Source organism: Haliaeetus albicilla, chromosome 4 (assembly GCF_947461875.1).
Source record: "Haliaeetus albicilla chromosome 4, bHalAlb1.1, whole genome shotgun sequence".
Classification (NCBI taxonomy): domain Eukaryota; kingdom Metazoa; phylum Chordata; class Aves; order Accipitriformes; family Accipitridae; genus Haliaeetus; species Haliaeetus albicilla.
This window is the reverse complement of record NC_091486.1, coordinates 35955630-35969802: the sequence shown is the minus strand read 5'-3', so window position 1 is coordinate 35969802 and position 14173 is coordinate 35955630. Positions and strand designations below refer to the sequence as shown.

At 39.6% G+C, this 14173-nt stretch overlaps 2 protein-coding genes and 1 long non-coding RNA gene across 3 annotated transcripts; 2 read left to right on the top strand and 1 right to left on the bottom strand.

Moving 5' to 3' along the window:
• Positions 1 to 621: 621 nt before the first annotated feature.
• Positions 622 to 3146, bottom strand: LOC138685145 (uncharacterized). The gene is made up of 3 exons (XR_011324408.1): positions 3007 to 3146; positions 1657 to 1782; positions 622 to 937 (listed from the first exon to the last, which is right to left on the bottom strand). It is a non-coding gene; the product is annotated as an uncharacterized lncRNA (long non-coding RNA).
• A 120-nt stretch (positions 3147 to 3266) lies between these two features.
• Positions 3267 to 6794, top strand: ASDURF (ASNSD1 upstream open reading frame). The gene is made up of 4 exons (XM_069781916.1): positions 3267 to 3385; positions 4990 to 5043; positions 5589 to 5664; positions 6593 to 6794. Exons 1-4 carry the CDS (start codon positions 3311 to 3313, stop codon positions 6661 to 6663), a joined length of 276 nt encoding a protein of 91 aa, XP_069638017.1. The 5' UTR covers positions 3267 to 3310; the 3' UTR covers positions 6664 to 6794.
• Positions 6686 to 11455, top strand: ASNSD1 (asparagine synthetase domain containing 1). The gene is made up of 3 exons (XM_009925301.2): positions 6686 to 8167; positions 9808 to 9989; positions 11126 to 11455. The coding sequence occupies exons 1-3, from the start codon at positions 6686 to 6688 to the stop codon at positions 11385 to 11387; spliced, it is 1926 nt and encodes a 641-aa protein (XP_009923603.1). The 3' UTR covers positions 11388 to 11455.
• The last annotated feature ends 2718 nt before the right edge of the window (positions 11456 to 14173 follow it).

The following is a 14173-nucleotide window of genomic DNA, read 5'->3' as shown; positions in this document are numbered from 1 at the left end:
TTAATCCCAGGTCCATTTTTTCTTTGACTATCTCTGGATTCACCAAACAGCCAGCGCAGTTTTGGCTTGCTCTCTTGTGGCCAACATAAGAGCTGCAATTGTCCTGGTACTGTTCACTTCCAAGGACCTTCACAAGTGTTTTTTCTAAGGCATGACAAGTTTCTTCAGATTACAGTCACTTACAGCTGAACCTATTAAATGACTCGAGTTTGAACCCACAATCAAGTTATCGTGGCTTAACATGTTACCAAGCATCAGCTTAGATACAGAACTGAGTACATGCAGATTACTAGCCCACAGCAAAGCACGGAAATGTGGCACTGCTAAGCCCCAAAGGCACTATCAGTGCTGCCTTGTACCTCTCACATCTGTAAAATCATCTGACACAAGTGTACTGCCAACATCTTCAAAAAAGGTCTTCAAGACTGATAGTGGTTTTCAGAAGGATGGCCTGACATTTTCAGCATGCTTTTAACAACAGTCTGTCAGCGCTTGAGCTTGGTTATTTGAGGGTACTGTTTTGGTCAGGTGTTCGCTAACACAGGATGGCAACTTCAAATATTTTCTGGCATCAGTAACCACTGCCTGTTTTGTAACTGTTTGCATTGCTTGTTAGGTAGTATGTGTTATTTTGTACATTTTTAAAGATCCCAGATGCTGAAAAGGTGAGGACTTTAAAAGACTGTGAAATATTCCTTGATCTTTATTAACATTGTGCCAGGCATTATTAACCTCCCCAAAATAGTTTTATGGTATAAATAGTTCAGAGCACCAGATCTGGCACGAGAGAAGTGCACAGACACAAGCAGGTTGACCAGAGATGCATCACAGAACTACATCGCCCACTTAGTTGTCAGCCAGATCAGCTCCTCGGTCACCTCCCACCTCTCATGAAGAACAGCACAAGCACATTGCAAACAACAGAACTACAGCAGCCCTGAAATAAGGCTGAATTAAGATGTCACAGTTCTGCACGGGGAGAAGAAAGATGCTGACCTTTTCCTTTGTTAAGTTTTAAACATAGCTGCTCTTATTGCAGGTACAAATGTGTGTAATTTCAGGAGCAATGATGTCACAGGAATCCATTCATTTTAAAAAGGACTTATCAAAAGCGCATTCCATATCAGTAGAAGAATCAGCAATTCGTGGTAAGACCAGAAGTTGAAAACATTCCACATTCGCTATTATGCCTCAAGACCATTATCATCACTCTTACAAACCAACTGATGAAACATGCTCAGGAACAGAGTGATGAATTTTTGATTAATAAACATTAACTGTATTTATTACTGAACATGAAAAGGATCATCAGTACAGAAATTATACTTTGACTACTGGGTTATTTGATCATCAACCTTTGTAACATATCAACAGCAAATAAAATACTCAGGCAGCAAAGGTTGGGAGGTAGTCAGATTAAACAAATTGCTCCATAGAACAAGAGTCACAAACTACAAAGCACACTAAGCAATAGCACCAAAACTGTTGTATGTGACCCAGGCATTTGTATTCCTTCTAGAATTTCAAGGACAAGCCCCAGAACCTCTCCAACCCCTAGGGAACATTTCCCCAGCAGCTTCAGTTAATCTGCTTTGGGACTGCCAGAATCACGTAAGCACTGGTACGCTGCAGAGAAAGCCAGATCAGCTGCCTCACCTGTCTCACCACACACTCAATCCCACAAGCATGCTGATACAAGCGTGGAGGCAGAAGTGTGTTGGTTGAAGGTAGAAGGAAGAGCAAGACGGCCCTTTTATGGAAGTGTAGTCTCAGTTTCTCTTTCTGTTAAAGGCAAATAAGCATAACATTTGCAAGTTACTGTACTATTAAATATTCTTATAGCCAAATTGTCTTTTTTCGTGCTTCTATTAGGAGCCAAAATCCTTATTGTCCCTATACCACTGCCAAAAATTCCAGTCAACATCACGGATATTCCAACCAAGCTTATGGATACCACCAAAACAAGGTGTAATCTTGCTCACAAGCTCCAAGTATTATCAAAATATGTAACATGTATGATTATATGAGTCACAAATCACAAAGCAGCAAAAGTCAACACTTCTACCTCACCTATTAAAGTAGCAGATATGTCAAATAATTCATGAAGATTTGCACAATATTTGTAGTGCAGTCAGTAGCATAAGAACTGGTAGGATTTTATGAGATTTCTATCCCAACTGAGCTATCGGTAGTAGTCTCTAAGTTTGGAATGGCTCTTGAGTCTTTAGAATAATTACACAATATTTAAAAAGAGGGGAAGGGATAACATGAGACAAAAAAATAACTGTAATGTTCCTAGTCTCACCCAAACTCCCCACTGATATCCACTAATACTCATTAATAAATATATGATCTATTTTCCATGAAAATCAGCAGACTTCCAATTTCCTGCAATATGCAGTTCATTCACCAATCAACTCAGTGATCAGAGCACGTAATTCCTTTCGTAAGTCAAACTCTACCTCAAATTAATTTTTTTTTTCTCATTGGTGCTACCAGAAGACATTTTCAAAATCTTCTTGTCACAGTAATTGGCTCCTTTTACCATTTCTCAGCCAATTTATTCATGATAGCAAATCACAGTAATATTATTTGTCCTTGCGCTATCATCATCCTGCCGCTTAAACAACTTCTTCCCTGATGTATTTATAAAGACGGGAAGACAGATGCATCACTGCCACGTATTGACAGTAGACTGGAAGAGACAGAGAAAGATTAAGACCATCCTACCAAAGAGGAAAACATATAATCTTAATATCCGTAAACATTCTAGAATTCCTATCTCCTCTGGAATTCCTTTATTTAAAGGTATTTCAGAGCAAGCTGCCTGACTCGGGCCCAGGGTCACCACCCCACCAAACAGTTCCGAGGCAAAGCGCTTCCTCTTCTTTTTCGTTTGTCTTTTTTTTTCTTTTTTCCCCTTCACGCTCTACACGGCCCCGTCGTCCCCAGCCCTCGCTTCACCTTGGCCCTGCCAATGCTCTGACGGACGAGCAGACGGCTCACCGCCAGCGCATGATTCCCGGGAACTCTTTCCCTGGGCCGGGACGTCGCCCGCTGCCCGTGCGGAGAGCAGGCCGCTACCGGGAGGACCGGACCCCCCATCCCTCGCCGCCAGCGGCAGCCGCCTCAGGTGCGACGGCGACGGCCCCGCCCCACCCGCTCGCGCCTGCCGGTTGGCGCTCCGCGTTGGCCCCGCCGCACGCATGCGCCCACGCCGCCGCCTGGGCCGCCCGCGTCGCCGGCAGCCGCTGCCGTTACCGGGTTTGTGCGCGTGGTCCCCGGCGGAGCGCGCGCCGGGGGGAGGGGGATGTCGGGCCGCGCGCCGCGGCAGGAGGAGGGGGAGAGCGCGAAGCTGCGCCGCAAGGAGGAGCTGAGCCGGAAGGTGAGCTGAGGCGGCCTGCTGCCGGGAGGGAGGGAGGGAGGGAGGGAAGGAGGGAAGGAGGGAGAGGGCCGCGGTGCGGCCAACGGCGGCGCCTGAGGCCGCGGCCCCGTGTCGTCGTCCCCGCCCCCGTGTCGTCGTCCCCGCCCGCGGTATCCCCGCGGCGCTCTCGGCTGCGTGGAGCGGGCTGAGGCACATCCAGGGCCGTGCTGCCGACGGGCGGGGGGTCGGCGGCGGCCCCGCGAAGCCTGTAACCTCGGGCGTGATCAGCGTGAGGAAGCGGAGGGCGCGTCCTGTCGGGAAGCTGGGGCTCCTGTGGTGCGGGGTTTGCGTTGTAGGGCTCGGAGGAGAGCCTCTGTCGTGTAGCCAGTTCTTGTCGGCGCCACCGTTAGCTCTCTTGTCAGATTGGGGTTTGGGGGTTCTTACTGCTCCAAGTTGAGCTCGAAATGTCAGGTGAGTCGCAGTGAGGTTTTTCTCTGTAGTAGTATCTGCTTCAGGTCTATCTACTCAAAAAGTCCCAAAGGATTTCAGTCATAGAGGCTCGCACTCCTCATAAATCTGCTCTGTTTTCCCAGATTTGCTCTGGTGCCAATAGCTTTGTTTAGTGTGAAATCTCTCAAGTCCTATGGAACTGCTTTCCCTCAAAAAATGACATATGGCAGTATTGGGTAAAGTCAGTGGTATCTTTGATTGCCTGGGAAGCTGTAAAGCTAGGACATAAAAGCATTGCAGGTTGTAATTTCTGTTGTGCTAAAGTGGCTGGTTTAGTCTGTACCAAGAGATGACACTGCTGGAATTGTAAATATAAGACATTGATGTAGCTGCTGGAAAAGTTGTCTTTTCTGTAGGCCATGTTCAGTTTGGCTAACCTAGCTCTGTGGCAGCTTTCTGCTGTTGTACCAATTCTAGGAGACACAAAGGAAGAATGAAGAAAACCATATTGTTTGTTTCTAGCAAAAAGCATTAAGTGCCTGATGACCAGATTTTGTTCTATTTTTAGCTTTTATGATGGTCCTCCTGATTGTTCTTTGGCATTTGTAGCTGCTGCTGTAAAAGCAAATGGGAATACCTGCCACTTCTGCCAGTGCAGTTGACCAGAGTGGTAAATCCCACTAAGGAAGTTCGTGCAAAACTCCGGAGCAATGGAAAGGCCTCTGTTGCTCTTAATACAGTTTTAGGGGTCTTGGGGGTTTTAGTGGTTTCATTTTGAATCTGGAGAATACCTGTAATATAAAGTATTGTAGATATTATGTTAAATTTTGTTTTCTAAAGTTATTTGATGTTTTATTAGTTGTGTGCATGTTTTCTTTTCTTCTGGGGGAAAAATGTGGTCTCTGGTTATAAATAGCTAGAGGTACTCTGGCTTCCCAGTGGTGATTGCTTTTGAGGGTAGGAGAAAATATCAATCTATGCAAGATAACCTATTTTTAGAAAGTTAAGTGTTTCATTTTTATATCTACTTCCACTTTGTCTTTAACGGTCCATTCGGAGAACAGCAACTATAAATGCATGTAGCTGTCTTAAAATATCAGTGTGTTCACCACCAGGATTACAATACAGTAGTTTATTTTTAATTATTAAATTGAAGTGCATCTTTTGCCTTTCAGATTAAAGAGCAGAAGGTTGTAGTTGATGAGCTTTCTAATTTGAAGAAGAACCGGGTAAGTATTTACAAATTTGCTTTTGACTATGTAATTTTAGCATCAGAGAAATAAGCATAGAGACAAAAGGGGAAGCAAAATCAGAGCACGCTGTCTTTTAATTTAATACGGATTTTAATACAGACGTTGTCTGCTATTCTCAGAATAATTTGTCCTCCAAATTATTTGATTATGTACACTTGTGCAGTGAAATACAGTACCTTGTGGGGGTTTTTGCCTTTTTATGTTTTATCAGAGTTACTTTGTTAAGATGTTTGAGTTGATCAGAAGACTTTATGAAGTATTCTTACCTTCCATGTGTATGTGTTTTAAAATAGAATGTGATCCCTCATGTATGAGGAAAAGAGAAAAGCAGAATAGTCATTGGTTGACCATGAAATGTTTTTGGTGGTACAACATTAGAATGTTGGTGTTGTCAAGGCAGAACTTATCCTTCTGTCATAAAAGTGAAGGGGTATCTTGGTGGACCTACATCAGCTTTTGTTGCAGTGTGGTTGCCACACTTTGTTGCTTTGACTTAACGCAGTGTTGGTTTTGTTTTACAGAAAGTTTATAGGCAGCAACCCAATAGCAACATATTCTTCCTTGTAGACCGAACAGAAACACTATCTCAATGCAAAAGTAAGTTTGCAGTGTAAAAGTTGATCAAGTAGTTAACTATTTAAAAGCTGTATTTGTAGCTGTTAATGATTTCAAAGGTATATCAAAATTAAAACCTGTCAACTGCGTATCAAATACAAAGTAGACTTCAGACAGTGCTTGTTTTTCTCGATTGGATAAATGTAAAAGTGTTTCCACTTGATACATGGATGTGATAAAAGAGCAAGTGCTGAAGGTGTAGGAAGAGGGAGAACATCTGCCCAACAAAGGAGTCACTATTCTCAGTGCCCTTTGGGAAGCTGTACAGCACTTCGTCCCTTAAAAAAAACCCAACCAAAAAAAAGTCTAAAAACTGCATGGGATGAGTGGGAAGACAATAACGACAAGTTAAACTGGAGGTTAAGATAGAAATCTTTAGGTAGTTGAAAGAATGGATGTGTGAGATTATGAAGATAGGAGAACGGATGATAAAGAGACTTGATGATGGAACAAGTGTTAGAAATGTATAAATTTAGAAGTATAAATTTATTTTCTGCAATGAACAATTGCTACTTTCATTTTCTTTCCTTTGATTTGAGTTAATAGTGTTGACCCTTTAATTGACAGTTCACTCTTCTTATCATTACAAATGTGTAAATCATATTGATTATATAGGCAACAGTTGGCCATTCCCCTAATTCTTATACTTGTAGGGTAGCTTTCTTTGTGAGAAAAAAAAATCATAATCTTTGTATAATTAAAGAGGAATAAGCTACAGTGTGGTATAGTATCGATGTAACACAAACATAGCACTTTTGTTACTTAGCGTTTCATGTTTATCTCTTTAATTGAACAAGTGGCTGGAGTTGCTCATTTCTTACATATGCTCTTAAACTTACCTATTCATAAATTCACTCATAAACTTACTAGTTTATGAAACTGATTATTTGTGTATTTTTCTCTTACACAGATACATTAGATGAATTAAAGAAGGCACATCAGGAGATGGAAAATTCAGAAAAGGCTAAAATCAAGAAATAGTGCATCTGAATTCAAAGTCACAATGTGTGGTATTTGTTGCGTTCTTACCTTGTGTAGCCAGCATGCTATTCATGATTTCTTTAACAAAGACATACTCTGCCGTCTTAGAAGAAGAGGACCAGACAGTAGCCAACAGTTGATAAAAACTGTGTCAGATCTCTCTTATGAGTGTCTGTTTTCTGGCCATGTACTTCACTTGAGAGGACTGGTGACTCCTCAACCTCTGGAAGATGCCAATAACAATATTTTTCTTTGGAATGGGGAAATTTTCAATGGTGTGCATGTAGGAGATCTAGAGAATGACACCAAAGTAGTGTTTCATCATCTTGCCTTGTGCAGTAGTGAAGCGGACATTTTGTCACTCTTTTCATCACTTCGGGGTCCATGGTCTTTTATTTATTATCAAGCTTCTAGACACAGTTTATGGTTTGGTAGAGATTATTTTGGTCGTCGTAGTTTGCTTTGGCAATTCAGTAATGAGGTTGACAGTGCTTTCTGTCTCACATCTGTAAGTGTTTATTCTGAATCAGGTAACCAATGGCAAGAAGTCCCAGCATCTGGAATTTTCAAAATTGATCTCAAAGCTTATGCAACAACTAAATCTTTGTCTTTAACATTGTTTCCTTGGAAGTACAGCTGCACAGAGAAAACAGCAGAAGAAATATTCCTTAATGTTCTGGACCAAGTTTCAAAAGACTTACCGAACCACATACATCTTGTGATGAATGAATCAAAACTATGTCTCAGAGCACCAGTTATCCCCTTAAATAAAACAATTTCTGAAGCTTTAGGTGAATGTCCAGGCACTAATACTAGCAACATTATCCATGCAGTTTCTGTAGAAACCCTTCAAGGATTTCTTGCAGAGGAACCCAAGAAAAAATTAGTCTGTCGGTTTATTGATGTTTTAAATGAAGCGGTGAAGAGACGGGTTTTATCTCTCTTTAGAGATGAAGATCAGAAAACAAGAGAAGTTCCAGGCATGTCTAATAGGAAAGCACATGTTGCGGTGCTCTTCTCTGGTGGCATTGATTCTATGGTTATTGCAGCCCTTGCTGATAAACATGTGCCTTTGGAAGAGCCAATTGATCTTCTCAATGTAGCCTTCATGATAAAAGAACAAGCTAAGCAAAAGGGCACTGCTAAAAAACATACCAACCAGGAAGTAAAGCTTGATTTGCTTTGTCCTCAAGAAAGTTGTCAAGATCTTGATGCTAAAAATGGTGCTCATTTATCTTGCTTTGATGTTCCTGACAGAATCACTGGTAGGGCAGGACTGAAAGAATTAGAAGCCATTAACCCTTCAAGAACCTGGAACTTTGTGGAAATTAATGTTACACTAGAGGAATTGAAAAAAATGAGACAACAATGCATTAATCACTTAATTTATCCACTGGATACAGTCTTGGATGACAGCATTGGCTGTGCACTTTGGTTTGCTTCCAGAGGGGAGGGTTTTATTAGTAACCAAGGAGAACTGAAACCATATAAAAGTCCTGCAAAGGTACTGATTTTATTGTTTTCTGCCTTATGTTTGACCTGTGAATGTAAAACCAGTTCTGTTTCAGAAATCAGCAGGGTTCTTTAATACTCACAAGGCTTCTGAAATTCAGTGGCAGAATGTAGAATATTCTGTAATTATAATCTTTGTTTAATTCTGGAGTTAAAAACTGCATTCAGTTCTTTTGTCATGTAATGTGTATGGCTTTTCATTGAGCTTGAATAAGCAACAATATGACTAGGAAAAAAATAATAACCATCATCTAGCATTTTTGGTGTTTGAACTCCAGTAGTGGGTAACAGCTATTCAGTCCAAACTGAATAGGTTAACAAATTTAGAGATAAATGTTAATGAATTATTAAGTAGTATTGTTTTGTGCCAGCATCCCATCCCTTGTAAAATTACTAGCTTCTTATTTAGGCAGGCTACTTATGTGACAAAATAGCAAATAATAATGGCAGAAAAGATGACCACTTGGAATTTTTTGTAATTAGAGTATGATTGAAGGGCAGAACTAAAAAAAGTCATTCTTTCCTTTTTTGTAACTTATTTTGATGTATGTAGTATTAAGTAAAATCTTCTTACTAACTAGATGATTTTCTTGGGAATTTGATTCTTACTTCTCGCTTCCCAATTTCCTGATGGGTTGTGTAGGGAAGAATACACTATTTAGTTTCAGGAGTTTGCAGTCCACTGCTGCCTGTGCTTTTTGAGGCTCCTGTTACTTTTCTACTAATTGCTAGATCCTAAAACCACAAAAAAACCCCCCTCCAACAAACGCAATAGTTTGCTTAAAAACTACTACTATAGAACACAGTTGATTTAGTTGACTGATCTACTTAAGGATGTACATCTCAGATTTGCGAAACATACAAATTCATCTTAGGTCCAGAATATGTTGAAATGAGTCATGAGTTAATAAAACATAAAGCGAAAGTGTCATTTTCCCATCTGTTACTTACTACTGTGCACAGGTAAAAAATTAGTTGATCTCTAGCCAGTGCACACACTGGTGGTAAAACACACTTGACTATTTATGTTAAGAGACTTCCACTTTTATAGTGAATTGCTGTTGAAGGCACAGTAATGGACCAGATATAGTAGTGTTTTTTTCTCTTCGTAACATTTTATGTACTTATTGCGTAGACAGAACAATATGAGACATTTTTACTTTGTGTAATGCAGTTGTTACTAAGCCAGTAGCTGGTAAAGGAATAGTAATCTGGGTGTACATTTAGATAACTATTTAGAACATACCACGTGATCTTTGGCAACAATTTTTTGATAAAGGCTGGTGTTTAACAAATGCTGTTTATTGTAACAGAAACTAACAAAGACATTCTTCAAAGATACTGGTGTATTTGTGATGCATACATTATTTTGGTGTTTCTTCCTTCCATCAGTAGAAATGTTTGTAATTTAGGTCTGATTGTGAACCTATTTCAAGTTTCCAGTGACTTTATTTGGAACTGTTTCAGGCTCTGTAAATGTGTAAGGCATATCCCATCATGATAGGTAATGTATTTAGAATATGTGTATTAAAGTTATACTCCTTAAAATGTAGTTAAATGTCTATAGGATCTGTTACATATTATTAGCTTGTATAGATACTAAGAAAAATTTCTTTTATTCTGCTTTCTTAGGTTGTGCTTACAGGAATTGGAGCAGATGAACAGCTTGCTGGGTATTCTCGACATCGTGTTTGCTTCAAAAAATATGGCTTAGAAGGCCTGAATAAAGAACTTGAAGTGGACTTAGATCGCATTTCTTCTAGAAATCTTGGTAGAGATGACAGGATTATTGGTGATCATGGGAAAGAAGCCAGGTACTATTGTTTTAACATGAAGCAAAACTGGTTTTGCCAGTTAGATTCGGATTTTAACACTCTAACAGAAAGCTTAATTGAAACTTCTATGCATTTTACTGTCTCAAGTTCTGTTGCAGTTTCATTATGTGTACTGTGTTGTGGGGATTTTTGTTTTTTTAAAAAGTGGTCTGTAGTACTGTGGAAGAGTTACTGAAGGAAATTTAGCAACTTGAACATTGGATTTCTATCTAGAAGTTTTAAGAAGCAGCAACAGATGTTGAAATAGGCAAAATCAAGTTGGTTTTATGATTTTAAGTGGAACAGTCATCTGTGCAACTTTGAAGTGTTCTGGTGTGGTCATTTGGGGAGTGACTTTTGGAAAATGACAACATAACATAGAAGCCACGCATTCCTGTCCATGCAGTAAAGGCATGATCAATATCCACTGCATTTCCTGGTTGTTAAGTCAGAGTAGTTAAAGAATCATTTGATTTGTGCTTACTTCCTCCATGCTACCACCAACTTGCAAAAAATTCTTTAGGTGTAGCGGAGGCCACTCAGGTGCATGAAAGGTCTTTTCATGTGATCTTTGAGCCAGTGTTTTTCCAAACCTGTTCTTAGTTGCACATTTTCAGTTTAGCAAAAAAACAGTTGCAGTGGTGGACAGGCAATGCTGCTAATCATGCATGTGGTTAGATATGAACGCCTGGAATTTGGAATGTTGTCAGAATTTGTTGTGTAAATATTTTTGTTTCAAAATTACAGTGTAGCTTCATACAGTATTTTTAAATACTTAGAAGTTATCTTGAGAAGTGTTACTTTAAAATTTGTCTTGCTCTTCCATTGTATTTTCTGATTTTCTTAACTTTTGTATGAACTCAACACTTCTGATGCTTGTTCTCACTCTTTTCTTTGCCTGACTTTTGAAAACTTTCAGGCTTATGAGTTTAACGGGATATATTATGTTTCCTTTCTCCAAGACAGTGTAACTGCTTTGGGGACTTGCCTCTGTACTGTGACACTAACATCTAAGGTACATCTATAGTTAGGAATTGATACAGACTTTTAAGTCTTTGCATGTGGTAAAGGGGAAAACCAAGATTATTTGTATGAGGTTTTTAAAGGGTCTTTCCCCATGTATATCTTCCTTTCAGGTTTCCTTTTCTTGATGAAGATGTTGTTTCATTCCTCAATTCTCTGCCCATCTCAGAAAAAGCTGACTTGACTTTACCTCGAGGAATTGGTGAGAAGTTGATTCTGCGCCTTGCTGCTAAGGAGTTTGGCCTTACAGCCTCGACTATTTTGCCAAAAAGGGCTGTACAGTTTGGATCTCGGATTGCAAAACTAGAGAGCAACAGTGAAAAAGCATCTGACACATGCAGCAGACTGAAGTTATTTTCAGTAGATGAATTATAAAGCTACATATTGAGATGTTGCATTTATTCTGTATGTAAATTCAGTAAATCTTTGGAGTTTTTTTAGAATATTTGGTCTGGTTTTTTACACATTATTAATCATCAAAGTAATACATGTAGGCTCACTCATCCTCGGTGGGGAAGGGAATACTGGGCTCTGGGGAAGAGAGAATAGCCAAAGGTCGGCTTTCCCACCCTTCCTAATCAATATCAGTGTCACAAAAAGCGTATTGAATCTGTCCAATCTGTCACGCATATTGAATTCAGTACAGTAGATTTTCCTGTGTTGTAGAACAGAGCTGGTCTTGCAGCTATGCTTTAGGAGAGGGTTCAGGTTATGGTTTTAGAAGGGGGGGTGCGGCGAGGAGCTGATCTGGGTTGCCAGAGCCAAAAAGAGCTGAGGATCTCTGGCCTTGTCGCCTCTTGGAGATCTGCCCTCCAAGCATCATGCTTGCCCTTTCATTACTTGAGAAATGGACACCCCACACACCCCCTGGGTACTTTGGGGCCATCCTGTGCAGCCTCCCAGCCCTTGGCCAGTTCTGCAGGGCTGGTTGGTTGGTAGTCCTCAGCCTCAGGCTCCCTCGGCTCCCAGAGAAACTGGGAAACTCCCTCCAGACAGTTCTTCATCCCTCATTGGCTCCCTAGCTTGCTGACTGTCCTTTAGCTTTAGCTCTGCTACTTTTGCTTCTAAAATTGCAAAGCATCCATTGTTTACTTTAAGGAAGATCTCTTTTGAATAAAACAAAATAAAGGTCTCCAAAAAAAAAAAAAAAAAGGCAGGCTGGGTGAGTATGTGGATACAATCATGGGGTTTAAATAAAAATGTGAATGGAATTCCTCTGAAGAGAAGCTTGTCTTTCTAGTTGTGTATGGAAGGATTGCAAAGTTAATGTAAGAAAAAGTGGATGCATGCTCCAGTGTTTTTGGTAAGGTCGGAGCTTAGTATTCAGCGTGCTACCTTACAGTTCTGGTTTTTATGTATGTCCAATTAAGTAGAGAAAGGAAAAATCCTACCAGAATAAAGCATAATATAAAGCATAATATAATGTATCTATTCCTACAAAGTATCTCTAGGGGTGTAAGTAGATTTTTCAAAGTAATTTGTCAAGTCTGTGAAGAAATACTTATTAAAAAACCTTAAATTTCAGGCTGCTTCAAAGCGCTGGCAGATTTCTTACTGGTGCTCTGAGGAAAACTGACTCCCTAGTACCTTACCCTGGGGTGTTTGCAAGAGTTCTTACATCATGCTCCAAAGCAGGTGGAGACTGGACCAAGAGGAACATTAGGCTGATGAAATGTGACTATTGCTCATTGTTATCTCTGTAGTAGTGTTGGAGCGATTCTAGAAGTTATGTGTCACCTAGGACCCTAAGCAAAAAGTTGTGCTTTTTGTACCCAGGCAAATAATTTATTTGCCAAACTGAGGCCTCATATTTAGAGAAAGATGAGAAATAATTTTGGAAGGCTTCTAAATAATTTTAGGTAGTAGTTTTAAAAAGAAACCGTATCATTTGGTGTTGGCAAATTTTTCCATTTATCCAGTTATTCTTGAGAAATTAATTTATCGTTGTTATTTATAGTACACTTAATATTATTTATAGAGTTTCTTGACCAAATGTTTGGTTCCATAGGGGGGAGAAATTAAAGTACGTGATGTATTGAAATCACGTTCTATAACATTTTGGAGCAACCTACAGGAATGTTACTGTCTTTTAATCTTGTCCTTAAGAAATTTATTCTTTTCTTGCAAATACTAGTACAGTTCTTTATTAAATAATATTCTCTCTCTTTATTTGTTAGCCTCTCTAAGTTTTGTATTTTAGAAACTGGAGAATATTCTTGAAGAATGCTCACCTTTGACAGATGTTCCCCAGAGCTGAATAAGCTGATGAGGCAACCTGCTTGTCAGACTTTGTAGCACAGAAAAATGCTAGTGCCTTGTTTGTGAAGTCTGACAGAAGTAAGTAGCAAGAATTAATTAGTACAGTGTCCTCTAGTTGGTTGGCTTCAAAAGATGACATAAAGTGCTCAGTAGAGCTTCCCAGTGAGAGGCTGCTGGGCCAGCTAAAAAACCCCACGTACCCAGACAGCAACTTTGCTAGCACTGATGCATTCAGATATGCCCTTGTATTATTAAGAAGTCCATCAGATTTTGGAATTTGCTGTTTAAACCTTTCATCAGTTCAGATGCAAATTACTGTTGCAGCACTTCTTGTCAGGTTCCTCCAGCTGATACAAAAATTGGACTAATTTTGATCAGTGTTGACTACATGGTAGTAGTTTGGGGCATGCATACTCGGGGAAATGTGTCTTACAGAGTTTTGGTGCTTTGAAATGAACATTGATACAGATGGGAAATCTCAAACAGATGGAAATATTTTTTGAGTATTGTTCAGGAGGTAAGTACAAAAACATTCCTATTAAAAAAATACCTAATATTGCATGTAGTTGATACGTGGCATTCCTAAAAGCTGGGATCATTACTTGAAAAACTATAGATCATTGGCTGTCATGCAAATTTATAAGCTGATATGAATTACTGTAAATTAACACATTTCCAAAAGAGCTCAGCTTCCACTGTGATAATTAAGTGATTGGTCAGGTTTTCAGAAGTTTTCAGTTCTTGGAAGCTCTCTCTAAGAATAACAAGAGCTCCAGGCTTATGAATTCTTCAAAATACATCTCTAAAGATAGATGCTTCCCCCCTCAACATTTTAAATAGTTTTATTTATACTATTTGTCATATCTATGTAATTAAGATTTAAAATTAGTTGCCTTGCTATA